At 55.3% G+C, this 26,320-nt stretch overlaps 2 protein-coding genes across 8 annotated transcripts; one reads left to right on the forward strand and one right to left on the reverse strand.

Moving 5' to 3' along the window:
* Positions 1-1,022: 1,022 nt before the first annotated feature.
* EXTL1 (exostosin like glycosyltransferase 1) lies at positions 1,023-14,006 on the forward strand. Of its 4 annotated transcripts, XM_017663051.3 has the most exons (12): positions 1,025-2,666; positions 7,378-7,468; positions 7,777-7,884; positions 8,707-8,826; positions 9,357-9,489; positions 9,681-9,787; positions 10,608-10,697; positions 11,525-11,611; positions 11,995-12,155; positions 13,154-13,325; positions 13,471-13,663; positions 13,866-14,005. In XM_017663051.3, the coding sequence occupies exons 1-11, from the start codon at positions 1,900-1,902 to the stop codon at positions 13,651-13,653; spliced, it is 2,019 nt and encodes a 672-aa protein (XP_017518540.3). In that variant the 5' UTR covers positions 1,025-1,899; the 3' UTR covers positions 13,654-13,663; positions 13,866-14,005. The 4 variants fall into 4 exon arrangements, with proteins under 4 accessions (XP_073089540.1, XP_073089542.1, XP_073089541.1 ...); XM_073233440.1 differs by having other exon boundaries at positions 1,024-2,666; positions 13,471-14,006; XM_073233439.1 differs by having other exon boundaries at positions 1,023-2,666; positions 13,154-14,006.
* On the reverse strand, positions 10,029-24,804 carry SLC30A2 (solute carrier family 30 member 2). Of its 4 annotated transcripts, XM_073233443.1 has the most exons (9): positions 22,988-24,800; positions 22,105-22,325; positions 21,372-21,518; positions 20,552-20,705; positions 19,661-19,814; positions 18,839-18,944; positions 17,637-17,771; positions 17,002-17,158; positions 10,029-10,279 (listed from the first exon to the last, which is right to left on the reverse strand). In XM_073233443.1, exons 1-8 carry the CDS (start codon positions 23,035-23,037, stop codon positions 17,013-17,015), a joined length of 1,113 nt encoding a protein of 370 aa, XP_073089544.1. In that variant the 5' UTR covers positions 23,038-24,800; the 3' UTR covers positions 10,029-10,279; positions 17,002-17,012. The 4 variants fall into 4 exon arrangements, with proteins under 4 accessions (XP_073089544.1, XP_073089545.1, XP_073089543.1 ...); XM_073233444.1 differs by lacking the exon at positions 17,002-17,158 and having other exon boundaries at positions 22,988-24,802; XM_073233442.1 differs by lacking the exon at positions 10,029-10,279 and having other exon boundaries at positions 16,529-17,158.
* Positions 24,805-26,320: the final 1,516 nt, after the last annotated feature.

The raw sequence follows: 26,320 nt of genomic DNA on the forward strand, positions 1-26,320 counted from the left end.
TCAGTGGTCCTCTGAGATCAGGGGAGGCAGGCAAGAAGAGGAGGCTGCCACTTGTTGAGGGACACCCACAGGATAGTCTGGATCTAACCTGGCAACCCTCTCTTGGCAGAGATCGTTATCCGCCTTCTAGAGATGAGGAGACAGAGAGCCAACCTCACCCAACAGCAAAGGGCAGAGGCAGAGATCACTCCAGGTTAGCAGATTCCCTGTGGCCTCCCTGGCCATCAGACTGGGGCTCCTGACAGCCAGCGTCTGTGTCTCTCCCTCCACCTCAGTGATTCCTCAGTGGGTGACAGCACCCAATCCTGACTGCCCCACAGAACGCAGACCAAGGAACTTAGCAAGGAGCCCCTCAACAGGCATGGGACAAAGGAGAGTCAAGTTCAACCTTAGGAAGGACCAGACAAGCATCAAGACCTTCCCTGCAGACCTCCAGACAAGGACAGACTCTTGTGCACCTGGGAGAGGTGCCAGGAGGGGCCTGAAGAGGCTGGAGCTGAATGAGACTGAGGGGTGAGGGTCTGGACGGAGAGGGATCAATACTGGGAATAGTTGGACACACTTTACCTGATAGTCCCACACCCCCCCCCAACCCCCAGCCACTCAGTGCCTCCCTTATCTCATCTGTTGAGGGTCTCATCTGCAGATTTATAGTCTCCCCACCCCAGAGCCCCAGCTAGGGTGACTGTGGGAAGGTCTAAGGATTAGGGTTAAGAGCTCAGGGTTCAAATCCCCACCCTGCCACTTCTCAGCTGGCTTGCCTTAGGAAGATGCCATCCCCTCAACTTTTCTCCTCTGTAAAAAAACAACAGTGATAAACCTCTGCCTCAAAGGTTGATGTGAGAATTCAGAGACAGAGGCTGTGACAGCTCCAGGCAAACTGTGAGGTAGGGGCCCTGCTGGTTATTATGGTTAGCAGTGTAGGAAACCAGTTTGGAAAGAGTTAAGTGGAGACCCTGCCTCCCAGCCAGGAACGAATCAGGGCTGGCAGGGGAGGAGCCAGCTTGCCGCTAGGAAAGAGATTTAGACCCGCCAGATGCTGCCCCAAGAGGGAACGGGTGAAGACGCCAGCAGGGCACGGGGGCTGTGGGGCAGGGGCTTGGCGCAAGGTCTCTGGCCTCTGCACTATGAGCGCTCCAAGCCAGAGGGAGCAGGACCAGCTGGGTGCGGGTTGGGGGCGCCGAGTTGGCTGAGCCAGGCTGCGGCAACAGGGTGGGAGAGGCCCAGGACTCAGAGCCCCCTCAGACCCCCAGGCAGCACTCAGGCCTTGACCTCAGCTGACCCTGATAGCCCATGAGGAGCGCAGGGTCTAATTTTAGCTCCAGCTGCTGGACCCACAGCCAGGAGTGCCTGTCAGCCGGCACAGGGGTGGCCAGGACAGCTCAGGGGCTGCTCAGGCATGGGGAAGATTAGGAAGACCAGCCCTGCTTCCATCCAGCCCTGCACCCTGGTCAAGCTGCCTCCTGGGGGAGCCTGTCAGGTCCCCCATGGCCTGGCAGATGATCCTTCTCTCTGTTGAGGCCAAGGTCAGGGGGTGCAGACAGAAGGGTGGAAGGACACAGCCTTGCACTCTGGACAGAGGTTGTTGCATCAGCCTGAGCAGTGCCCAAGGGCAGGGGGCCCTGCTGGGAGGACAAAGGGCTCACTTGGTTGTCCAGAGGCCAAGGAAGCAGCGTCCTGACCTCAGGAAGGCCAGGCCAGAAAGCTGGGTCCTACCTGGCCTCTGTGTGCCTGGCCAGTGACTCGCCGTTTGACCTCACACAGGCAGCCTGCTCTCGTGGGCCTCAGTCTTCTCATCTGTACAATGAGGGCACTGAACTAGAAGGCTGGTTCCGGCTCGAGCATCCACCCTTGGCCCTGCTCCTCCTGCTTCCCCCAGCGCTGGCTGCAGGTGGCCACATGCAGTCGTGGAGAAGAAACTCCCTCTGGCTGGCATTGCTGGCCTCCTGGCTCCTCATCCTCCTGGGAGGCTCCCCTTTTCTCCGCCTGGCAGTGCCCACCAGACCTTGGGCAGGAGCCCCCCAAGGCTGGCCCCGCTGGCTGGATGCAGAGCTCCTGCAGAGTTTCTCCCAGCCTGGGGAGCTCCTGGAAGATGCCCCTCAACCTCCTCAAGCCCCCCATGGTGGCAGCTGCAATTGGGGGACTTGCTTTGATGCTTCGAAGTGCAGGGGTGGTGGCCTCAAAGTGTCCGTGTACCCTGCTGCCGGGACTCTGTCTGACACTCACCGCAGGATCCTGGCTTCCATCGAGAGCTCCCACTACCACACAGGCAGCCCCGCTGATGCCTGCCTCCTCCTCCTCCTGGACAGCCCAGCTGGGAGGTGCAGCCAAGTGCCCCCTCAATGGAATGGGGGCAGGAACCATCTGGTCCTCAGCCTCCACCCAGCCCCCTGCCCCTGGCCCTTCCAGCTGGGACAGGCCATGGTGGCCGAGGCCAGCCCCACCGTGGACACCTTCAGAGCAGGCTTTGACGTGGCCCTGCCGCTTCTCCCTGAAGCCCACCCATTGAGAGGTGGGGCACCTGGCCAGCTGAGGCAGCACAGCCCCCACCCCGGGGTGGCCCTGCTAGCCCTGGCAGAGGAGAGGGGCAGGTGGCGCACAGCAGGCACCAACTTCTCTGGCTGCCCCTGGGATGGGAGCTGTGAGCGGGACCGCGGACCTGAGCAGTAAGTAGACCTTTCCCCTTCAGGGCTGGATGGGAGGGGTCTTTGATGATAGCCCAGAGGCTCGGATAGAGGGCTGGGTTGAAGTGGGAGAATTGAGATGCTGGTCCTGGCAAATTTAGGCCTCAGCTGCGGCAGGAGGGAGTCAGATCAGACTGCAGAGAACACTACCACCAAGATAGTGATTTGCCACCAGGGGTGTCTAAGGTTCTGAAGTTCCCCTCTGGGGATCTTTGAAAACATAAAACATGATTCATTCCTACTTACTCTTTTTCTCTTATTCCAATCCCTCCTTCCCTAATATTTTATTTAACATATACTTCTATAGTGCTTACTCTGTACTAGGCACTTTTCTAAATAATGATAATAAAATAATACTAATTGCTATCATTTAAGTGTTTGTATACCAGACACTGCAGTTCAGAGAGATCAAGCAACTTGCATGAGGCCACCTAGCCAGAAAGAGTGCAGCCAGTATTTTAATACAGAATTGAATGTCTCCAAAGCCTTCAGCATTAGAATTCGTGAGTTTTAAGCAAGTCTATGATCAACCCCGTCAAATGCCTCAGAGCCATGGAGATCAGTGACTGGTCACACATGGAAACTGATCCTATGTCTAATTTTGGGGGTTAGCCTCTCAAGGAAACAGCTTTTCATTACAGCAAATGTGAATTAGATCAGACCTACAGAAGAACTTCCTGCCGATAAGAGTGCCTGACCATACAGAGGAGCATGAGGACCATGGGACACAGAGGGCTGTTCAGATCCTTCCCTGTACCCAGGCTAGTTGGGCTGACACACCTCAGGTGATAAAGCCCTCAGCCCCTAAACCCCCAGGAGGCCAGCAGTATCCCAAGGTTGGCCGGGCCTGCAAGCAGGAAAGTTCTTTGGAGTTTGCCCGGGGCTCCCGCGGCAGGGGGCTCCCTCGCCATCTCCCAGGGCAGGCCTGAGTTGGAACCTGTCACCCTTGTGTTCTCCCTTGCCCCCTCCATCTGGCATCTCCCTATTCTCTGCTGTAACAACTGGGCTATTCCGAGCTCCACTTCCCTCCCAGGATTTCTTCACATGGCCACCCCCAGGCCCTCTGGGGCTTCTCTCAGCCACAGGGCTCTTGTGGGATGGAACCCTTTACTTCCTGAGGCATATGGGGCCTGCAGCGAGCCCAGCAGCCAGGGGCAGGAAGGAGTTGCTCTGCTTAGTCCCTGTGGCCCTTCTGCCAGGACATCCTTGGCGCCCTCGGCAGGCCCCTTGAAAAGTCGGTGGCAAGGTTCGTGGCTCACCATGGCCCACCCCACTTTTCTGATCAGGCACTTAACTACTAGTGTTCACAGAAGTTCTTTTGGCTGACTTTAGTTACTAGTATATACAGTTGGTCATCGGTAAATCTGAAAGCTCTTTTCAGCCTGAACTTCCTTGAGAAGCTGAAAGTTAGGGAGCTGCACACAGTAGGCAGGTGCTCACTTAAACGTTTACTGATTGATCCAAAATTGGCCAGAACTGGCCAAGGTTTTTCACTCAGTGTGAGACTGTCTGAGTGGCATTTCTGATGTTAATTTCCAAGGTGTGATGCCTAGCAGCCTCTAACTGTCCTCTGAACTTCCAAAGTTCTGTCTTTGGCCTCAGCCCACCTGCAGGTGACAGGATTTATCATCTCTGGAGTATCTTGAACCTCAGTTTCCCTGAAGTGCCCAGCAGCTGCCTGAGCTGGACAGTATAAGGACAAGTGAGAGGGAGGCCCAGTAGGCCTATAGCCACAGGGCCAGCCCCCAGAAGATGTGCTGAATAAACAAGTGCTGGCCAGAGAAAGAGGCAGTTCAGTCCCAGCCACTGTCCCACATTCTCTCACTCAGCTGGCAGGAGAGAGGGGGAGGGGAGGAAGCAAACACTTGGGGAGAGCTTGCCCTGGGCCAGGTGTTGTGCCAGCCACTTTACATGGACCATGGCTGGTCCTCTTTAGCGCTCTTCAAGGAAGGTGTTATCCCCATTTCAGGGAATGGGAAACTGAGGCTCAGAGAGTTGGAAGGAACCAGCCCAGGCCCTTCAGGGACAAGCTCCTGGATTCACCGCAGCCTCCCTCACGTTTCTGATGTGGCGCTTGGCAGCAGCCAAGCTGGAATTAAGCCCCCTGCACTTCTGGCTCTAAAGCCCGTGTTTTTCCACCTTCATTAAACAGTCTCCTGTTGCTTTGGAATAAGCCTCCACCCATTAAATTGTTATTTATTTAGTTTTATGAATAAGGAATTCATTCACATGGTACAAAATTCCAAAGACACAAAAGGGCATCACAAAAAGTCCCTCCCACCCATCTCCCACCACCCAGTTTTCCTTCCTGGGGCAACACTGTTTCTAGTTTGTCTTTTCTGAGTTACTCTTTGTGTGTGAAAACAACATGTATATATGCTTTCCTCATTTTTTATTTTTATTTTTTCACATAAATTCAATGCATTTGAAGTCTCCTGGCCCATCTACATTGGGCACAGGAGGTGCAGTGCGCAGGCCCACGACTCAGTGCCTAGGTCACACAGAAGTCACAACGCAGCCCTGCCAATAGGGCCCTGGGGTCATGGGTGGCCCCCCATTGATTCCAGCCTTGGGTACTGAGGTCCTGAGAATGTGGCAAGCATCTCACAAGGTCACAGAACCCTCAGGCTCATCCACTGTTACCACAATGTCCCCTCAATCACACACACGCACGCGCGCGCGCGCGCGCACACACACACACACACACACACACACACACACATGCGGGTGCTCTTCCAGCCTCTGCTTATTTACCTCTACTGATGGGGAACTCACCACCTCCCGAGCCCCCACTGGCTATTCCCAACCAGCTCCATAACTAGAATCTCTGCTGAAATTGACCTTTCAGACATTTGGTCCATTGGTCCTGGGTCTGTCCTCTATTGCCCATCAAGCATTTATTCATTTAGTACCCAGTAAGTGCCCGTTCTTAATGTGTACTAGCCCCTGGGCATACCTAGGTGAGGGAGGCACAGCCCCTGCCCTCAAGCAGCTCAGTCGTGTAGGAGAGACAGACAAATCACTGGTTGTGACCCACACTGTTAGGCACAGAGAAGCTGTGCAAGCTGCCTGCTGGCTCCTCTGCTTCAGAGCTGTGTGACCTCTTTAGGCTCGTTTTCTTCACCTGTAAAATGGTATACCAACAGTACATACCTCCATCTCATAGGGTTGCTGTGAGAGGGAAGTGAGTTAAAACATGTAACATACTCAGACCACTGCCTGCAACACAGTACTCAGAAAAGGTTAGCTTGGCTCATTAGTGCTACAGTACATGTTGGGGCTGTGGGAGCAGAGAGGAGAAAGCCATCTATGGAGGAGTCAAGGAGGGCTTCCCAGAAGAGGAGATGTTTGAACTTAGACATTAAGACCAAGTAGGAGGAACTCCTAAGGCTGCAAGGCAGGGAGGGGCGCTGCAGGCTGAGGGAGAAAGATGCACGAAGACACTGAGGAAAGGACAGTTAAGGAGGACTGAGGGGTATAGTTTATTCAGCAGGCTCTTTGTCTCTGGGTTCTCTGAAGCCTTAAACTTAGGGTTTTCAGCCCCTTAGGGCTTTACTGGGGGAAGAGGAGAGGGCTGTAGATGGCTGGTCCTGTGGCTTTCAGTGAGGCAGAGGGTGTCCTATTGTTTAACTTGTAGCTTCTTCCAGGAGAAGCCTGGTCGTCGCCTCATCACTGGAGATAAAGGGAAAGTGAGGGGTCCTCTCAGAGCAGTGCTCCCGGCGGTTCAGATCACTTGGGGTCAGGAGCTGGCACATCTCGGCTCTAGTTCCAGCCCTGCCCCAGCCCTTTCTGAGGTCTGAAGCCATCCTTGGGTCTCCCTGACACTGTCTCCCCATCTGTTCAGTGGGGTTGGTCCGGGCGCTAAGTACCCCCGGACTGCTTCTTGAAGGCTCAGACTGAGGGCCATGTGAGCCATACCTGAGGAGGGTCCCGGCCTTCTGGGCCCTATTCATCAGCCTCACTCTGAGTGGGCCCGTGAGTCCAGGAGTCCTCGCACCCACAGCGAGGTCTCGGGCACTGTGTCCGCAGGTGGGCAGTGGCCCTGAGGAGGCTGGGACTCCTGCCCTCCCCCCACCAGGCACACAGTCTGAGTGTGGGCCTGGGGCTGAGGAGAGTGGTGGGGAGGAACAGAGGAAGCCTGTCCTCTCCGGGAAGGGGCCTCTGGGCAGCAGCTTCCTGTGTGCTTCCAGGCTGGGGGCCCAGCCCACCTCAGGACAGAGGAGCCTTTCATGGGCCCGCGCTCTGGGGATGGGAAGAGGGCAGGGCATGGGGCCACTCAGGTGAGGGCTGCCCGAGAGGCTGTGGGTGGCAGAACAGCGGGAGGGCAAGCATGTGCATGTCCCAGTCAGGCGTGACCTTGGAAACATTAGGACGTGCCACCTCCCATTTTGTGAATAAAGAGACGGAGCTCCGAGAAGAGAAGGGAGGTGTCTTAGGCCACCAAGGGCAGAGCTGGAAGCCAGGCTCCTGCCTTGTAGCCCAACTGTGCGTGAGGGTGGGCGTGAGGTTTGCATTGTGTTCATGTGTGGCTGTGAGTGTGCAACAATGTTAACATGAGAACACAATGGAGGGTTTACACATTGTGAATTTAGTAGTGTTGGGGTGCAAGGCTGGGGTGCCACAAGGGAGCCAGGTGGAGTGAGGAGCTGTCTCGGGCCTTATATGTGTGGGACCCCCTCCTGTGCCTCCTTAGGACTCACCCTGGGGCAATGCTACCCAATGCCACCTTCTGCCTCATTCCTGGCCTCCGTCCTGATGCCTTGCACTTCCTCCAAGCCCTGCAGGTACCACCCCAACTTGGGCATCCCCCGCCCCTGTCCCTCCAGACCCCTGACCTAGCTGGGCCTGGGCCTGGGCCTAGGCCATGGGAAGGGGCGGTGAGCTGCCTACTCCTTCGTGCTGGGATTTGGATGTGCCTGTAGCCATATTCGCCAACCCCTTGGCACAGCAGCTCACCCCCTTCACCAAAAACCCATTTTCTCTCTTCGTTGCCCCTTGCATCCAACAGCAGCAGCTGCCAACTCGGAACTGGGAGGGGGGTGAGTGTTTGCATGGTGGGACTGGGCTTCCCAGTGACCCCCTTACCCCCCAGGCTGGCTGCATCCCTGTGCTTCTCAGCCCTCGATGGGAGCTGCCCTTCTCCGAGGTCATCGACTGGACCAAGGCGGCCATTGTCACTGATGAGAGGCTCCCACTTCAGGTCGCTCAGGCCCTGCCCACAGGATGGGAACTGAACCTCGCCCGTGGGAGGACCCTGGGGGTCTGGCACTCCTTCTGGCCTCAAGCCTCCTTCCTATCCCTGATCTCTGTGTATGGATGAATTTTCCCCCAGCCCCAAGCCTCTGGGGCTCCCACAGGGTCAGATGGAGGCAGAGGCTCTTGAAATAGCCTCTTTCAGCCTGTTTCCCCATCTGTACAATGGGAAGAGTTAGACCAGATGATCACGGGCTCAGCCCCACTACTCCGTGACTGCTTAGATACCCAATATAAGCAAAGTCCGCAAAAAAACCCCCCACAAAATCTGAGTGCCTCTATGGAGCTGAGGGTGGGAAAGCAAAAGGCTCAGTGACTTTTCCATCTGATGAAATAACAGTGTCCGGCTCTGAAAAACAGATGTATGTGAACCCCCTGAGAAGTGAGAATGGCGTGGGTAGGCAATAACAATAGCTATCATTCACTGAGCTCTGCGATGTACTAAGCCCTTACTGTGTATTAGCTAATGTAATCCTCACACCTTCCCTATGCGGTTTGAGGAAACAAACTCAGAGAGGTTAAGTAGTTTGTCCAGTCACACAGTTACTATTAAGTGGCATTTAAACTTGGCTCTGTGTGACCCTTGAACTCTCGATTACTAAAACATTTGGGGTTTGCTAAATTACCAGGGTGGCTGCTGCTAACCCACTGGAGAACCATGGGGAGAGTTCAAGGTTCCTAAACCTCTAGCCTAGGTTTTCTCCACCCCAGGGTTAGGCAGGGCCTCAGAAGGCCCCACACCTTCTCTCTTTCTCCCTTTGTGCCCCAGGTCCTGGCTGCCCTCCAGGAGATGCCCCTAACACGCGTCCTTGCCCTCCGTCAGCAGACCCAGTTTCTGTGGGATGCCTACTTCTCCTCAGTGGAGAAAGTCATCCATACCACTCTGGAGGTGAGACAGACTCACCTGATGGGGGCCCTGCCTCCTCCGCATCCCCTCCACACTCCTCTGTCCAGACACCTCTGCCCTGGTGTTTGGGCTTCCCTCTGAAGATGCTTCTGGGATGAATCTGAGACTTCGCTCTGAGCTCCTGGACAAGTTCCTTCTCTAATCATGGCCTCAGTTTCCCCATCTGTAGAGGGACACTGTGGCGAATAGATTTCAAAGCATGTGCCAGCTCCAGCTAATGGGCAGTGGCTGCCTGGGGCACTGTGTTGGGAGGGATTCTGGGTCAGGAAAGAATATCATAACCTGTTAGTGATGTCTGCCATGAGTGAGGAAAATAAAGGAGGCAGCATCTGGACACCATCACTGAGTGCCCCCTACTCTGGACTGGGGTGTCGGAACCCTTCTGTGCCCAGCGATCTGGATGCAGCTGCTGCCTTCCCTGCAGCCTGAAGGGGAAGGTGTGGGGCTGCACCACGTCCTCAGACCTGTAGCCGCAAGCTCTGTTCCTGCTGCACGGCCCTCTCATTTCACAGATTATTCAGGACCGCATCTTTGGAGCACCTGCTCACCCCTCGCTACTGTGGAACAGCCCCCCAGGGGCACTCCTGGCCCTGCCCACTTTTTCTACAAGCCCCTCGGACTTCCCCTTCTACCACCTACAACAGGGTATGCCTGGGGGATGGGACAGCCTGAGGTCCCCTCCCCAACTCTCCCCAACTCTGCCCCAACCTCAACCAGAGCCCACTAAGCCCCTCCCCAAGTCCCCAGCATCCCTCCTGGCTCCCGGAGTCCCCAGCTCAGGTCACTCTCCAGGGGGTGCTCTCCCCTCCCTAATAGCCTGTGTCTCATTCCCCCAGGCTCTCGCCCTGTGGGCAGGTTCAGCGCCCTGATCTGGGTGGGGGCCCCAGGCCAGCCCCCTCTGAAGCTCATCCAGGCGGTGGCAGGCTCCCAGCACTGTGCCCAGGTCTGCCCCCTTGCCAGCGTGTTCCCTGGGATCCAGGGTGGGGGCAAGGAACAGGGCAGGGCCCTTGAAGACATCTAGCCCCAAGGATAAGCACACATTTTAGGGGGAGGATTTTCAAATACTACTGCTGTCTTCCTCTTCAAATTCTGAGTTTCTTGTTCCTTTCCCCCATCCCTATCCCTCCCTCCTTCATGGAGACTGACGAAGCCACCTAAAAAGAAGGTGCCTCTTGGGGAGGCTGAGAAATAAACATACATGCATTTACTCATTTATTCACCCAGAGGTCATTTTCTGAGCACAGGCCTTGGGCTCCATGCTGAGGATGCAGAAGAAAAGCAGGAAAGAATTCTGCGAAGGATAGGTTCGCTTAGCATTTCCAGGCACACAGGCCATCCCATCTCATCCAGAGAGGCCCGATGAACTCTTGAGCGCACTCAGCCGAGGGAAGCAGTCAGCTCAGCCAGGGCACAAAGACGGGACCTTTGAGAAGGGCTGGGAACATCAAGGAGCAGAAGGAAGAAAGAGGCAACAGTTGAGAGAAGATGGGGATGGGGCCTGGGGTCAGGGCCTGGGCTGGGTGCTGGGTGCTACCGCAACCCATTCTCTTGAGTCCTAATGATGCAGAGAGCTACCTTCCTGTCCTTGGAATTCCTGCCTTCTGGAAGCCCAGGGACACAAATAGGAAGGGCAGCAATGAAAGGCAACTATTCTTTCCTCCCAAACTCACGTATACAGCTGCTTTTCCATACTTCTACTTGAGAATGATCACTTCTGGAACCCCACCCCCACCCCCGCCCCTTCTGACCCGTTTTCCTCCTAGATCTTGATTCTCTGGAGCAATGAGAAGCCACCCCCTCCCAGGTGGCCCGAGACAGCAGTGCCTTTGACAGTCATTGATGGGCACAGGAAGGTGAGGAATGGGGAGTGGCATGGAAGTGGGGCAGTCGGCCCCTGGATGCTGGGCCCTGGGGAGGGCACACACAGGGTGCTTGACTTGGGCCTGAGCCAGAGTTGAACTTAAGTTGGGCCTGAAGCTAGTTGAGAAGTCCTTCCTCACACGTGACTTAAGCATCTTCCCAGGTGGACTTTGCTTTTGTGGTGCGGCAGAGCTTCCTGGAGATGACGGTGGGCTTTCCGACATGGGTGTCAGCTGCAGGCCTAATAGAAATGATTCTCCTCCAACCCTGGCCCTTGTGGATTATGCTTCCAGAAAACTGGGTTTTATGTGATGAGGGAAGGCAGAGGGAGGACACTGGATGTTTGGGGCGAGAGATGGAGGAAAAACCTGGGATCCTGAGGAAAGATGGACAGATGGCAGGAAATGGGTCAGAGAGGCAGCTTCTGAGAACCAGGGATGGTGTGAGCCACCTGCTGGGATGGCATGATCCTGGGCAAGTGCCTGCATCTCTCTGGACCTGTTTCTTTCAAACGAAGGATGTCTGACACCACGAGGGGTTGAAGTGAGCATCTAATGTGACAATAGAGGAACCCTGAGGTGTCAAAGCTGGAAGGGCCCCTAGACATGAACTGGCTCATTTTACCAATGGGGAAATTAAAGTCCAGAGAGGTAAAATGAGTCCCTTGGGTCCAAGGTCTGTGCAGGCTTGCTGTTTTCACTGCCCTTCCTTCTTTACAATGCCTGCAGTGGCTCCCGCTTAGCAGACACTCAGACAGTCACTGTGAGAGCCTGGAGAGGGTTCCCGTGGCTGAGTTGCCCTCACCTCCCTTCCACTGCAGGTCAGTGACCGCTTCTTCCCATACAGTGCCATCAGTACTGATGCTATCCTCAGCCTCGATGCCCACAGCAGTCTTTCCACAAATGAGGTGAGGACTGGGCCCAAGAGGGGCCCAGTGTGGGTGGGGACAGAGCCAGAGGGCCCTGGCAGCCCCTTAGATTCCTAGAGCCGGGAGGACCAGAGGTCAAGAGGTCTAGCCTCCTGCTTTTGAATCCACCCTAGTGAGCCAATCAGCTTCAGCCCTCTCCCTAGAAATCTAACAGAAGCTTCTCACAGGCTTTCAAAAACCTTGTCAGCCCCCAGTTTGAAAAGCATTTGTGTCTAGCTGCAGTTGGGAACATTCCCCTAAACATCCCCTGGAAACCTCCATGCTGCCATCTCCTCTCCCATGCCCGAGGCCAGGCCAGCCTGGCCTCTGTATTGCTGGACATTTCTGACTGCCAGCGAGCCCCTCCTCACGTATCTCCCCAGGTGGACTTTGGTTTTGCGGTGTGGCAGAGCTTCCCAGAGCGGATGGTGGGCTTTCTGGCATGCAGCCATTTCTGGGATGAGGCCCAGGGTGGCTGGGGCTACACCACCCAGAGGGCCAACAAGTTCTCCATGGTTCTCACCTCGGCTGCCTTCTACCACAGGTACATGCGGTAGTGCTGGTGCGGGGTCAGGGGGCCAGACCCCTTTAACCCGAGTAAGGTGGCACGGGAGTGAGCCCAGCAGTCAGCCTAGAGCCCAGAGATGCAGGTTGGAAGTGGGATCTGCCACTTCCCAGTAATATGATGGGCAAGTCTCCTCACCTCTCTTGAGGTTCAGGTTCCTCACCTGTAAAATGTATACACCTCACAACGCTAGTGTGATACCCAAATGCAAACACCATATGAAGTCATTGGCACACAGGTGGCCAACAAATGGTAGCTAGTTGTTTTAAGTACAGCCACACAAAGGGTACGGACAGTGTTGCGTGTGGTGGTGGGGGGGGCTTTGTGACAAAAAACGGCCCTACTGCTTCGTGAATGCGTGTGATGGGCTGGGGAAGCTGGGTACCCCAGGCCTTCTAGAAGCTGCCTGGAGCACCCCAGTCTTGGGGTAGGGACTAAATTCTGGAGGGCCTCTTCAGAGGGGCTCCTTAAACATGTTTAAATCAAGTATGTGTAACTAGTGATCTCCTGTAGATTTACCCAAGAGCTCTGCAGGGAGTCCTCACAATGAAGAATACCCCTCACGTCGGCAGGGTGGGCCCAGATGTTGCGTAGGAGGGCGGTGTGAAGCAGGCCCACCTGGAGCAGCATCAGCCTGGTTAAGCCATAGCCTTCCTGAACTTGGTCTTTGGACTGCCATGTCTGCTGGCCTTGGGACCAGCTGACCTCCCACCTCATTCTGGCTTTGGCTTCAGACCTCAGAGCCCAGGGGTGGGGGCCCCAAGGACTGTGAGGGGAGGGCCAGGGAGCATACGACTAGCTGCCACAGAACAGTGCACAGCAGTTGGTACTCGGGCCAGGAACAGTCTGAGGCAGTCAGGGCTCTGAGAGGGGCCGGGGCTTTGGTGAGAGGATTGGGGGCTGGGCAAGGGGAGAGTGAGATCAGAAGGGAGGAGCACAGGGTGTGGGGGAGAACTCGGCTGTCCCCCCTTGCCTAGGTATTACCACACCCTATTCACCTACTCCCTGCCCAAGGCTCTGAGGACCCTGGCAGATGAGGCACCCAGCTGTGCAGACGTCCTGATGAACTTCCTAGTATCAGCAGTCACCAAGCTGCCTCCTATCAAGGTGCCCTATGGGAAGTGGCATCAGGATGCCAGGCTCCCGCTGGTGAGGACTGACTGGGAGAGGACACTGGCTGGGGAAGGGACACCCTTTCACTGTCTAATCCAAACCCTTTGTGCTGCAGGAGGGCAGGGGAGATGTGTGGGTTCTGAAGGACAGAGAAGCCCTCTATTTCTCCTCCCTCTCTTAGGCACCTGGAGGCCCAGGGTCCAGGCCAGAGCTGCAGCGCTTTGCACCGGACTGCATCAACCAGACGGCAGTAGGGTTCGGCCACATGCCCCTGGTGTCATCTCACCTCCGTCTGGACCCAGTGCTCTTCAAGGACCCCGTGTCTGTGCTGCGCAAGAAGTATCGAAGCCTGGAGAAGCCCTAGATGGGACCAAGTGAGACCCCTGCCTGCTCCCAGGGACTGCTGCCCCTGCTTGGGGTAGGGGAGGAGAGGCTCAGCTATCTCCCCATCCCCCAGCCCCGCTGCCAGTAGCAATTCCCAGGGATTCCGTGGCCGTGCCTCTGCTGCCGCTGACCCCTTTGCCTGGAATGCCCTTCTCGGCTCCTCTGCCGAGCTGACTTCTACTTGTCTCTCAGATCCTCGCCTCCTGCACGGACTTGCCATCCCCACCCCATCCTCTGCGCTTGCACAGCCGGTGTTTCCCGCAGACCTGACAGTCCATGCTGCCTGGCCAGGTACATCATCAGGCCCCATGAATGGCCTGGGCGCTCCAGGAGGGTAGGGTCGTGTCCCCTTCTCTCTCACCTGGCAGATGCGCCACAAATACTTGACGAGCAGATAGATGGAAGGTATCAACTGTGTGCCTGGCCCTATGCCGACGGTGGCGGGAGTGCGGAGTGTGATGAGGGAGAGACAAAGCTCAGTCCCCCACCCCCGGGACTCCTAGTCCGACGGGAAGGCGGCTACCCACAGACGCCTGGGTTGCCAGACGTAATCCTTGCGCCCCAGCGATGGAACAAAGAGGCGCGGGGAAGCCCGTTTCAGGACTTCCCGACTTGGGGGAGCAGGGTGAGGAGGGGAGAAGAGATGGGAACGCAGGTGGGCAGCCCCCGGCCCGCTCTGCATTACCAGCCTGGACCACTAGAGGTCAGCGCCGCACCGCGCTCCCTCCTCGCCAACGGGAAGCGAGTCCTCAACAGCGTCCCGTCCGCTGGCGCGGGAGTGTTGGTCAGGTGCAGCCCCAGGTCTGGAGCGGGGGAATCGAAGGAATGGCCCCGCCCCCTCGGGCAACGTACTCGGGACTAAGAAGGGGCCAGCCATTATCCAGGTGGGCTGGGTGGGAGGAGTTCCGCAGGGCCGTGGTGGTCGCCCTGGAGTAGGGGAAGGAATGCTGAGCGCCCCCGCTTCATCCCCCTGGAACTGGAATTCTCACTTCCGAAATAAAGCGCGTGTCCTTGCTCCTAATGCTCAGGCTATAAATACCCCTACAGCAGCTGCGCCGGGGAGGAGGCCTCAGGGCTGGCCTGGCCGCAGGGGCAGCTCTAGAGGGGCGGGGATGGTGGGCCCAGCCAGGTCCTGGTGTTTTCCTGCTTTGAGGCTTCACAGCTTTGGACACTCCCGTGACTGGATTGCTGGCCAGAACATGCTGTCCCCCCCTCAAGGCCTCCCACCCCTCTCCTCCAGCTTAACCTCTGGCCCTGGACGATTCCAGTCCTCCCTGGGGCCGGTCACAGCTGAGGGTGCAGAGGGCCCTCCTTTGGACTGCTAGGTGCTTGAGGTGGAGCCGGGACTGGGAGTTAAATGGGAGGAGCTGCAGCCTGGCCCAGGGTCAAGAACAGTTGAGGGTGGGTGAGGAAGCCCACAGCTGCAGCCCAGGCAGCCTTCCCAGGGTGGAGAGGGCTCCCAGTGCCAGGCCCAGCCACAGGAAAGAGGCACCTTTGCCCACCCCCTCACCCCTCGCCACCCAGAGCACTGAACTCCATGGGGAGGGCACTGCCAGCCAGGCTCAAGGGCTCACACTGTACCAGCGTGTAGCCCAGAACAGGTCCCTGGCCCCTGCTGTGGGGGGAGGCCTAGGGGAGTTAAGCAGAAGGCCCAGGCTTGCCTCACCCTGGGTACTGCGACTTCACACAAGTGACTTACCCTCTCTGGACCTCAGCTTGCTCATCTGCAGAAAGGGAGCACCAAGTGACTGTGTCCTGAGAGGGGTGTCAGGACTGAGCACACAGCCAGGCTCAGGGTCCAGGTTGTTGGGCTGGTGTGGCCGGGAGAGGGGTGTTTGATTCCCCTGAGACTGGGGTGGAGTGTGGCCATCAGCTATCTCCCCCCAATACCCACTTCCAAACCATTACAAATGACTTCCCACATATTTTGAGGGTCTGACCCTGACCTAGACCACAGGCAACCCTGGATAACAATGCTGGAAAGGCACAAAGAGGTCATTTCACAGATGGGAAGAGAAGCTCAGAGGGAAGGCCAGGGACCAGCCTCTCCTCTTCCTGCCATGGGTCAGGACAGAGTCCAGACAAACTCCGTGCTGCCCCAGAGGAGGCTGGGAAGCCCACCTGACTCCCCAGGCTGCATCTTCCTAGAACGATGACACAAGTAGCTGCTCTTCAATGAACATCAGGTGCTTTGCAGACATTGGCTCCAGTCCTCACAACCACCCAGAGACAGGTGTTACTGTTCTCAGATGGGGGCACTTGTTGGTGATGGCAGCCAGATCACCAGACCAGGGCCACCTGATTGGGCACACTGCCTCCTCTAAGACTGGGGATGGGTCTCCCTTCTTCATCTTGTAAACACAAGCCAGATTCCAATTCGGAATCTACATACACCCCAGGAAGCCAGTGTCTCCTATTCCAGGCACACAGGACCTCTTTGTCCTCTGTCCCCAAGTTCTGAGCAGGTCAGACCATACCTGCAATAGAGCTGGCCCCATCATACCTGCTTTCAGGCTCCAGGACCCCTGGACTCTATCAGGCAAGAGAGGTGGCCCCGGGGCCAGGCAACTGTTAGGGCGGGGCCCCTGAAATCTCTGCCCCACCACTGCCCATGGCTATGGCATCTATGTGTTGGCACAGCCCCCTGGGCTGGGGGAATGAGGGAAGCAGAAACCAGCCAGGTCCTTACCTGTCAGAGCCTCCTCCCCCAGGAAGGGGAGACATTTGGGTCACAGCTGAAGTGATTAAGGCACAGATAGGCCTCGAGTGCCCCCCTCGGTCCCCATCTCAGGGGGACAAGCATGAGAGTGCAGGTCCTCACAACCCCCCCACCCCCAAGGGCTTCTTAACCCACATTGTAATATGCAGAGGGAGAGCTCTGTTTCAGGGCTTCTTCACAGATTCATAAGGCAAAGGCCAGACTGAAAACGGGAAATGAGGCAAGTGAGCGAAGGGACGCTGCAGTCAGTCTCCCCACTGTCCCCCGTCACTGTGCCTTTTTGCCTGTCCAGAGGCTGGTGGTAGGACAGCATTAGCTGAGGATTGGACCCCAAACCGAGCCCTGCTGGGAGCCACCCCAGGAGCTGGAGGAGCAGCGTCACGAAAGCTTTTCACTTGCCGAGTCTCCAGCCAGGGCCTGGCTGTAGTCGGGTCGGGAGGCAGGGGAGGAGCCTCATTCCCAGAGTGGGGAAAGGCTCCTCCACACTGAACATGGGCAGAGGTCAGGAGAGGGACCTGGTCTATAACAGCCAGGGTAGGCAGTCTTAGCTGGGCTTGGGGGACACTCAGCCCTGCCACCTGCAGGTCCTATCCATGCCCCAGCTGGCACCTGCTAGGCAGTCAGTCCGAGGGGCCTTGGCATGCCTGACACTCCTTCATGTCCTCAGAGTAGTCCTCGATCTGGATGGTCATGGTGTGGAAATGGAACTTCCCCTGCAGGCAGGCGCTGGCTGCCTTCAGCACAGCCTGGGCATCTGCATTCTGAGCTGGTGGCCAAGAAGACCCACCAGGCACCAGAGAACCATTTATTTACTCTTGGGTCCTTAGGAGTAGTTGGTAGCTTATCTCATGCCCTACCCCCAGGAGAACAGGATAAGGGGCCATGAGCATCAAGAAACCTCCAGACTCTACTCCTGCACCAGGCAACCCTCCAGTCCCCAGACCTGGCACAATCCTGGAAGAACAGGGAAAGCACTGGCTTTAAGGCTGGGAGTCTTTCCTCTGCCACCTATTAGTTCTAAAAGCCTGGGCAAGTGACTTCATAACCCACCTCACCCCCAGCCAGTTTATCTCTAAATGGGATTCTGATGATCGAATGAAATAATGTATGTAAAATGCTCAGCATGCGGCCAGGTTCAATGCCCAGGCACTGCAAGCATCTGAGGTCGCTGGATGCTTCGGAGACACCCCAGGCCTCTGGCTGCCTCTCTCCATCACCCCACCCTGCGTATCCCAACCACTCACCGATAGCGATGTGGACAGACAGCACGGGCTGGGCCACGGTCAGCGCCCAGATATGCAGGCTGTGCAAGGCTTCCACCCCCTCCACCGACAGCAGCAGATCCCTCACAGTCGTGAAGTCCACGCCCTTGGGGGTCCCTGGGGATGGCAGGGACAGGGGCTGAAGGAAACTGCACCCTCCCACCCATGCTGGTTCCTGCCCCAAATATGTCAGCTCCTCAGGGAAGACCCCCTCGGCCAGCAGATCGCTCTTGTCCCCACCTCCCAACGAGCTCCATCATATCACCGTGTGGTATTTTCCTCTTCACAACGCTGTCTGAAATTGTCCTATTTGTTCGTTTCTTGTCTGTCTCCCCCTCCCAAATGGAAACCCCATGACAGCAGGAGAGTGCTTTATTACCATGTCCTCAGTGCCTGTTCCCTAGCTGATGCTCAGTAAGTGTGTTTTGTAATGGAAGAAGGGTAGAAGGGACCTGGGGATCCCTGTACCCAGACAGGGCACCGTCATCATCACCTTTATCTGGATCAGCACATTCTGGGAGACAAAGCTTTGACCTGCAGTCAGACACTTCTGCTGACCCCAAACCAGCACCCAACTTCAGGCTGACCCTGATCCCACAGAGGCCATGACCCAAATCCCTGGGGCAAAAGAAAACTGGCGAAGGAGTGTCACAACTCAGGGCAAGCCATTCACCACCAAGTAAGCCCTCAGAGCCCAGCCACATCCTCCTGAGGCAGGGGCCTCAGAAAGGAAGGCCTGAGCTGCAGGGGATTGAATTTGGCAGCCTTGTCCCACATTGACTGTCTTTTCCTGAGCCTCAGTCCCCTGACTCCCTTGCAGTGGGAAGCATAATCTTCACACCTCTCTGCCTGCTCAGGAGGTGGAGGGGAAGGGCCAGAGCTGCCAGTGCTGTTACAGACGCTACCCAGGAGCCGCGTGACTAGGCAGGGAGGATACATCCCAGCAGAGAGGAGGCACCCCTGAGGCCAAGGGGAGGGGAAGGCACAGTCCAGGGGACATTTCCAGGAAAGGCCACACCTGAGGGCTCTGCTGGCTGCCAAGACTGGGTTGGGGCCACAGGTGTTCCAGCCTCCTCCAAGTTCCGGACTGTGGCTCCCAGCCAGTGTGCTGGAATCCCCGCTCCCTGCACTGCCATTAGAGCCAGAGAGCCAAGGGTGAAAAGCAAGCTCAAGCTGGGGGTTACCTTCCATCAGCACCAGGATCACATCTCTCAGGATGGTCAAGGTCGTCCCCAGGACCAGGATGGAGAAGAGGAAGGTGCAGATGGGATCTACATACTTGTACTCTGGCTACAGAAAAAGAAGGCAGAGCTGGGGTTCATCACCCAGCACCTCAGCCTCCCTTCTCTCTTCCCACCCAGCACTGAGTCAGGGAGAGGGGCTCTCTCTGTGGGGTGGGCATGAGCCTACCTGCCTTCCAGTTCTCTACCTTTTATTCCATGTCCAGGAAAATGGGCAGGATAGACTGCAGTTCAGGACAAGACACAGCCCCTTCCCACCCGTCCCTGCCCAAGGAACAGAACTAAAAGGACTCTTGGATAACATCTGCTCCAACATTCCCATTTATAGATGGTGAAACTGAGGATCACTTGCTCTACAGCCCATGGCTAGTGGAAAGTGAAACCAGGCCTCAAACCCAAAGCCCGGCTCTTTCCGCTACACCACCCTGCCTCTATGCGATGGGCACTGCCCAGGCTTCAGCAGCACACAGTCCTGGGTTTGAATTTAGCTCCACAATTCACCAGCTGTGTGACTGTACACATGACTGGACCTTTCTGAGTTTCAGCAAACACTACCAACCTACCCTTCAGGGTCACCATGAAGATCAGAATTGCTGGCACATGGTAGGTATTGGATAAATGCTCCTTCCCTCTCCCCACCCTTTTGCCCAGAGCTGGGAGAGAGCTAGAATCTCTGAAGGGCCTGTGCAGAGAAGAGCCCCCAGATGCTCTACACTCTCCCACAACCTCCCCGCAAGCCCACCTCCCTCTGTCCCCATCTCTGACCTTGAAGTATAAAATATAGGCTGCCACCAGGACACCTAAACTCTGCAGAAAGTCTCCAACCACATGGATAAAGGCAGCTCGGACACTGGGGTTCTGCTGCTGGCTGGTGTCATGGCTGTGCCCATGGCCAGACTGGTGAAGTATCAAACCCATCCTACAGAAGTGGAGACAAATCCAAGGGGTTCACCGAGGTAGCATTAGGGCTGGTCTTGTGGGGCCAAAATCCCAACCCCCCAGCTTCATGATTCTTTTGACCACGTGAGGAGCCCAGTCCACGTGGCCTTGGGTCAGAGTGCTGAAGGACAAAGGGCTCAGCTCCACTGCCAGGCTGACTGTGAGCACAAAAATGCCCGGTGCCTAGTCCTAGAGCAGGAAGGCATGATGGAGGTCACGTAAATCCCGCCACCATGCCACAATGAGAGAGCTGAGGCCTAGAGAGGGACATGAGCTGCCCAAGGCCACTGAGCAAGGAAGACAAAGCCTAAACGAGACACCCGTGCTCTGCATACCTTCTCAGTGAGAACGGTATCAGGTACACCAGTTTGAAAAAGGGCTTGGATTCTGTTCCTAGGGAAATCTGCCTCTGCAAGAGCTGGGCTTACCCCCCCTCTCACTTCAGATATGAGGTTCCTAGGTTATTCACTCACACACATGGGAGGTGGCGGGGGGGGATTGATGCTGCCCCAGATCTACAGCTCCTGATGGCCTCAGCCTAGGCCTGAGGCAGGATCGAGGTGTTTCAGGTGCCAGAGCTCAGACCATTAGGGGAATCTTGTCCCCTGGCCTATACCGGAGCGGAGCATAGCCAGACACTAGCAGCAGACATGTGGGTATGCATGTGAGAAGTGGGAGGGGGAGGCGGGACTCCTGGGGAACTGAGGCCGCACTTACATGATGTTCACAGCCACAGCACAGCCAGATGTGATGAGCATGGTGCCCCCCTCGATCTCATAGTCCCCAGAGATCAGCCGCTCCACCGCCAGGTACACCAGCACTCCAGTCACAACCCAGATGGACAGCACCGAGAGCAGGGCTCCCAGGATCTCTGGGGAAGAACCCAACCCCAACACCGATCTCAGTACAGGGCCTTCAGGAGGACAAGGCCCCCCTTCCCTCTGCGACCCTCCTCCCTCTGCCTGCGAAGCCAGGCACCCCTGGGCTCTGCTGAAAGGCCGGCCAGTGCGGGTGCACCTTACCCTGCACGCATACAGCAGAGAATGTCAGGGGTGGGGGAAACTCAGAAGTCATCTGGGTCGGCCTTTTTTGTTTTACATGTAAGTAAACAGACTTACTAAAATACATGCCCATTGCTCATCTGGCAAACTGAGGCTTCTGAGGAGAGACTGGGCCATCTTCCACCAAGAAGAAAATGACAGTGCAGCTCAGAGATACATGAAAGAGGGTTTAAAGCTTGACAATAGATCCATGGAGTTCTGTGCAGAGTTAATGCCATAGTCATCCGTTCGTGAAGTTTGGCCACTCCATTTCTTAGGAGGTGACTCTCCTTCCCAGCAGACTGGGAGTTCCCAGAGGACAGAGGACCAGGGCTCTGCCCTCAGACCGTTAGCTCCCAAAGGACAGAAGCCAAGGCTGACATCCTCTTACCCCACCCAAGTCACCCTCCTGGCCTCACTCAGGGAAGCCTCCTGATAACCTGTGTCTTGACCTGCCCCCTCTCCCAACCCATTCCCAGCCCAACCAGGGCCCTCACCAGCTCGCTGCCAGCCAAAGTTCATGGTCTTGGTGGCCGGCCGGGAGGACATCCAGAGGGAGCAGAGGCTGATGAGCATGCTGGCGAAGTCAGTGAGCAGGTGAGCTGCATCAGTCATGACCGCCAAGCTGTGGGCTAGGTACCCACCTGCAGGGGCAGGGCAGAACCCAGAGAAGGGAAGGTCCTTCTCAGTTCCCTAAGGAGCCAACTTCCCAGACTGTGTACAACAGGAACACCATGGCTCTGGAAAGACAGTGGATTCAGGCCCTCTCCACCCATTAGCTGTGTAACCGTGGCAAGGGACTTATTTTCTAAACCTCAGCTTCTACTCTCTGTGAAACGGGACTAACAACATCTACTTAGAGGGTGAATGTGAAAATCAAGTTCAAATAGGGCTTGGAAAGCAGAGTAGGCACTCAGTAAATGCTGTTTCCTTCTAGGCATTCAGGCCCTTCCTTTCATCCTAGCTGTATGTGATCCTGGACAAATTACTTAACTTTAATGTGTCTCAGTTTCATCATCTGTAAAATAAGAATAACAGCACTCACTGGACAGCACAAGGTTACTGTAAGGATTACATAGATAACATGTATGTAAAAGACTTAGCTCAGTGAAAAGTTCAATAAATGGAGCTATTAGTTTTAACATTACTGGGAACATCCAGGAGAAAAGCCTTTAGGGTCATGCAGACTACCCATGGGCTAATTCCATTTAATTAGCACAAAGTCCTTACCAACCACTTCCCCAATCATGAACACCAGGCAGATAGCGGAGGCCACATAGAGCTGGCGCTGGGCCCGCTCCTTCGTGGGGTTGCACTGACTGGCAGGTCCCTTCTGTGCGTGACAGTAATGGTTGCTCTCAGTGGCCAGCTCAATGGTCTGTATGTCCAGACCAGGTGGTGGCAGAGGGATCCAGCTAGCCCCATCCTGCCACAGAGATCCCACGTAAGACCTGGCCAGACAAGAAGGGCGAGGGTCTCAGCTCTGAGATGGGAGCTGGGAGGGCTGATTCTAGTCCTGTCTCTGGGTGGGGCCTTGGCATTCCATGTGTCCAGATGGAATACCTAAGGACCCCCCAAGCTGGCCAGTCTCTGAGAAGGGACCAGAAGCCCGTGTTTGGAGGGAGGTGCTGGGCGAATGGCCAGTCCAGGAGTCTTGGGCCTGGGCTGGAGGTGTTCTCTTCTCCCCCATCCCTCCCAGGGCCCAGAGGAGGCAAAGACCTTGGAAACTGGCCGTGGGGTGGGGTGATCCAGCTGAGCACGGAGAAGGAGCAGAGCTCAGACTCAGAGAAGGGCAGAGACGGCCTCACGCACTTGGAGACACGTGGCCTCCCAGGGCTCCGCTGCCCCGGGGCAAAGTGCCAGGCCGAGGGCGGGGCTCCAGGCATTGGACTCCCCACCAGCGGGCAGGGGTCAGGATCCGAGCTCCGACGGCGGCGAGAGAGGAATGATCTCCGTGCCTATGCTCCATTTCCCCCGTCTCTCACCTCTCCCTACCCTTCCTGCGTCGTCCCAGTTCAAGCTGCCGCCAAAACCGTCCACTGCCAGGATGTCAAACGAGGACTTGCGTCTGATGTCGCTCAAATTCCCGCCCCTCCCCAGGCTCTCTCCTTACCGGGCTCCGGGCCTGGCGCCCAGCAGATGCTTCTTCTCGGTGGTTTCCATGTGGTCCCGCACGCCCTCACTGGGTCGGGGACGCCGCGCGCTGAGGTCGTGCGCTGGGCGCTCCGCGGCGCCCACTCGCCTGCTGGAGGGCCCGGCGCGTGGGGTCCTGGCTCTCCAGCTGGGCTGCCCGCCTTCCCGGCTCCGGCCGTGCTGGGGCTGCGGGGGCGCCGTCCCGCCGCGGCTGCAGCTCCAGACCCCCCTCCGCACGCCGAGCGCTCCGGCTTCCCCGCGCCCGCCGGCTTTATCCGGCCGCTGCCTCCCCGTGTGAAGCTGTCGGCGCCGCGTCGTGTGCAAAAGCCCGTGGGAAAGGGGGAGGGGCGGCCGGCTGCAAAAGGCGCCCCGGCACGGTCCCCGAGCACCAGTCCCAGCTCCCCTGGGGCCTGAGGAGCCCGCCGGGCCTGCTACGAAAAGCCCCAGCGCCTTCGACCAGCGCGGACGCTCTGTGTTACTGCGTTGGGACCCGGCGACGACCGTGAGCACCCTCCCCCGCGCGGACCTGGCAGCGTTCCTCCGAGAAGTTCTTGGACCTTAGTTTGTTGAAATCCGTTTTGGATCCCCTGAGAGAAGGCATGTGGCTCCTGAGGCTACGTTTGTATCTTCCTTTTAGGCTGGACACGCCTTAGGTTTGCTGTGTTCTGCTCAGGCTAGGAGGGTCCTGGGGGCGGGACACACCTGCCCTCAGGCGGGGACAGTAGCACTTCTTAGGACGGTTTGGGACTGATCCACTCATCCTAGACACTGAAGGAGCGCCAGTTCCTTCTCTCTTGAGCGCTCTGACTAGAATCTGGAGTGACTGGCTCCATCTCCACCCCTGCATAATGGAGCAGGGTCACGCTTCAGCAGCAGCCTGCCATCTGGGCAAAGCTGACACCACTGCCACCATCCCTTCTCTTCTACCCTGAAGCAGCTCACAGGAGCCCCAGGAGCGCTGAGTGGTGTTCTGCAGGGAGAGGCTGGCCTGTCCTTCATGCCAGCTTGGTGCCCTGCCCACTTGAGGCTGTGTCCTACCACAGCCATTCTTGGGGGGTGGGGGTCTGTGGCCCCAACGCTAGACTCTGACAGGTATAGAAAGAAGTTTGGGCTGGCAACCTCCTTGGCCAGTCAGTCCATCATCCTCAGAGCCCTTGGTCATGAGGACAATGACTTGGGTAGGGCCTTTCACAGAGACAAGAGTCTAGGGAGCAAGCCTCTTGCCCACACCACCGGGGACAAGGAGGGACACTTTCAGACACTCTCCCGCGAGAGTCATGTTGTTAGAAGATGAGGTGCAAGGAGTGAGGGTGGCAGCTGAAGCCTGCCTAGAATGGGGCACGTCCCCACTGAGTGCCTTTCCACCTCTAGACTGTGTGGAAAACCTTTACCTCAGGTTCCCTGGATTTCCTGGGAGAAAGTCCAGGATAGTCCAAGAACTAACAGGCTCAGCATTACCTGGAGAAGGTGTCAAAATACAGGTTCCAGGTCCTTCATCAGTCCCTGAGAACCTCTGCATAAACTTATAGGTCATCTCAGATATTCATTTGATCTCCCACTAGATTATAAGACCTTTGAGAGCAGGAATGTATTTTGTACTTCTATTTTACTCCAGCTCTTAGCACCTACTGGGCACTTAATTAACTACCCATGAATTGGATTGAAGGAAAGAAGTAGACAATTGTAGGGCTGGTCACTTATCAGATGAAGGTAAGTGAAGTGGGGTGCTACCACAGGAGTTTCTTGCTGGGTCATATTAGTTCATGTTGTATTTTCAAGTTGCCCTGTGCTTAGATTAATAAATCATAATTTCTTTGAGAACAAAAGTTTATAAAGTATGTCTTTCATTTGTCCGTTTTGTTCCCTTTATGCAAGGCACACTGTAAATTCTCAATAAATATAATTTACAGATTGGATCCAGACACATATATTCATTTTATGAAAACATTTTATGCCAGCTTTCCTTTAAATTAATAGTTCCCCATGATGTATTTTAACTGATTTGCCAGAGTTCACCTAATTAATCAAGACTTTGACATATGAAAAACTGCTGGGTCCACTTGTATTATATATCTGACTCCTTCAGAAATCCCCAGAAGTCCTATGCAAATGACCTGGCAGTTCTCAGACCTCAACATTACCTAAGAAATTTCATTTTTAAAATATAGATTCCCGCATACCACAATGACCTGGTTCTGTAAGTCTGGGAATGGGTTTGGAAATCCATTATATTTAAATTGGAAATCCATAGAAGTATATTTAAAACCTTTGTGTTTGATGCCATTGTGAAATTAGTGGGGTTTTTTTTTATGATATAGCAGTTTTTTAAAGAAACTTTAAAGTATGGAAGGACAAAATGACATGACATCTGGGATTTGCCTTAAAATGATCACAATGAGGAAGTGGGTAATGAAAAAGAAGAAAAAGTGTCTCAGTAACTGTTGAAACTGAGTATGATGAGTATAGAGGATACATTACACTATTCCCTTTACTTTTCTATATGTTTGGAATTTCCCAAAAGTAAAGGTTTAGGAAAAACTTAAACCTTCTCTAGTGGTTGTAATGCAGCAGGCTATGGAACTGTGTTCAGATTCATTGGAATAACCTCTTTGAAGCCAGCATTTTCTTCCTCTCTTACAGCATCATCTTGAAGCTTATTATCAAGAATCCTTCATACCACCCTTACATCTTCTGGTTTGCAAGAACAGGCAGCTCTTTGTGTGGCAAAGTAGGGATCCCCTTATTTGCAATTAACAGATATCTCTATGGAATTTAAACTTTAATTGACTTAAAGGTGACTCTTCTCCTTCCTCTGTTAAGTGATAAGATAGTAGACTGATATGCCTGCTTCCCACGTGATGAGTAACCTGGAGTGGAAATCTGGAGACAGAATACAGACAATTTGTAATACTGATTCTTCTAATTTTAAGATGATGATACTGTTAAGAAAACTATAAAGACAGCCAAGTGTAAACAAAAAAAAAAAAAGAAAGCCAAGTGTGTGATTATTTAAAAAAGGATAGTGGCCACCTCCAAGGAGAAGGGGGCAACATAGAGGGCTTCTAAGAACTGACAATGTCTTTTTTCTTTCACCTGCATAATGAAACACAGGATTTCATTTTACATCAGTTTATTAGACTCTATGTAACTAGTTTCGTGCACCTGTGTGTGTGTGATACGTCACATAGTTTTAAAACCTTTTTCTTCTCCCTCTCTTTTTTTTTTTTTGTGAGCTTCATTCAGAACTTGAGGAATGACTAGAAATGAGAACAATATCTGATTCCCTGAAATTCAAAGTTAGGGACTGAGGTAG

The sequence above is a fragment of the Manis javanica genome, chromosome 4, assembly GCF_040802235.1.
Source record: "Manis javanica isolate MJ-LG chromosome 4, MJ_LKY, whole genome shotgun sequence".
Classification (NCBI taxonomy): domain Eukaryota; kingdom Metazoa; phylum Chordata; class Mammalia; order Pholidota; family Manidae; genus Manis; species Manis javanica.

What these genes read in the sequence shown, in the direction of transcription:
- SLC30A2 (XM_073233443.1), bottom strand. Translation starts at nt 23,037, where the DNA reads ATGGAAACCACCGAGAAGAAGCATCTGCTGGGCGCCAGGCCCGGAGCC. An exon ending in CTTTGGCTGGCAGCGAGCTG is followed by an intron (nt 20,706 to 21,371) that starts GTGAGGGCCCTG and finishes GTTCTTCCCCAG; the next exon opens with AGATCCTGGGAGCCCTGCTC. An exon ending in GTCTGTCCACATCGCTATCG is followed by an intron (nt 17,159 to 17,636) that starts GTGAGTGGTTGG and finishes CTTGGCCACCAG; the next exon opens with CTCAGAATGCAGATGCCCAG.
- EXTL1 (XM_073233439.1), top strand. Translation starts at nt 1,900, where the DNA reads ATGCAGTCGTGGAGAAGAAACTCCCTCTGGCTGGCATTGCTGGCCTCC. An exon ending in ACTTCCTCCAAGCCCTGCAG is followed by an intron (nt 7,469 to 7,776) that starts GTACCACCCCAA and finishes CTTACCCCCCAG; the next exon opens with GCTGGCTGCATCCCTGTGCT. An exon ending in ATGAGAGGCTCCCACTTCAG is followed by an intron (nt 7,885 to 8,706) that starts GTCGCTCAGGCC and finishes TTTGTGCCCCAG; the next exon opens with GTCCTGGCTGCCCTCCAGGA.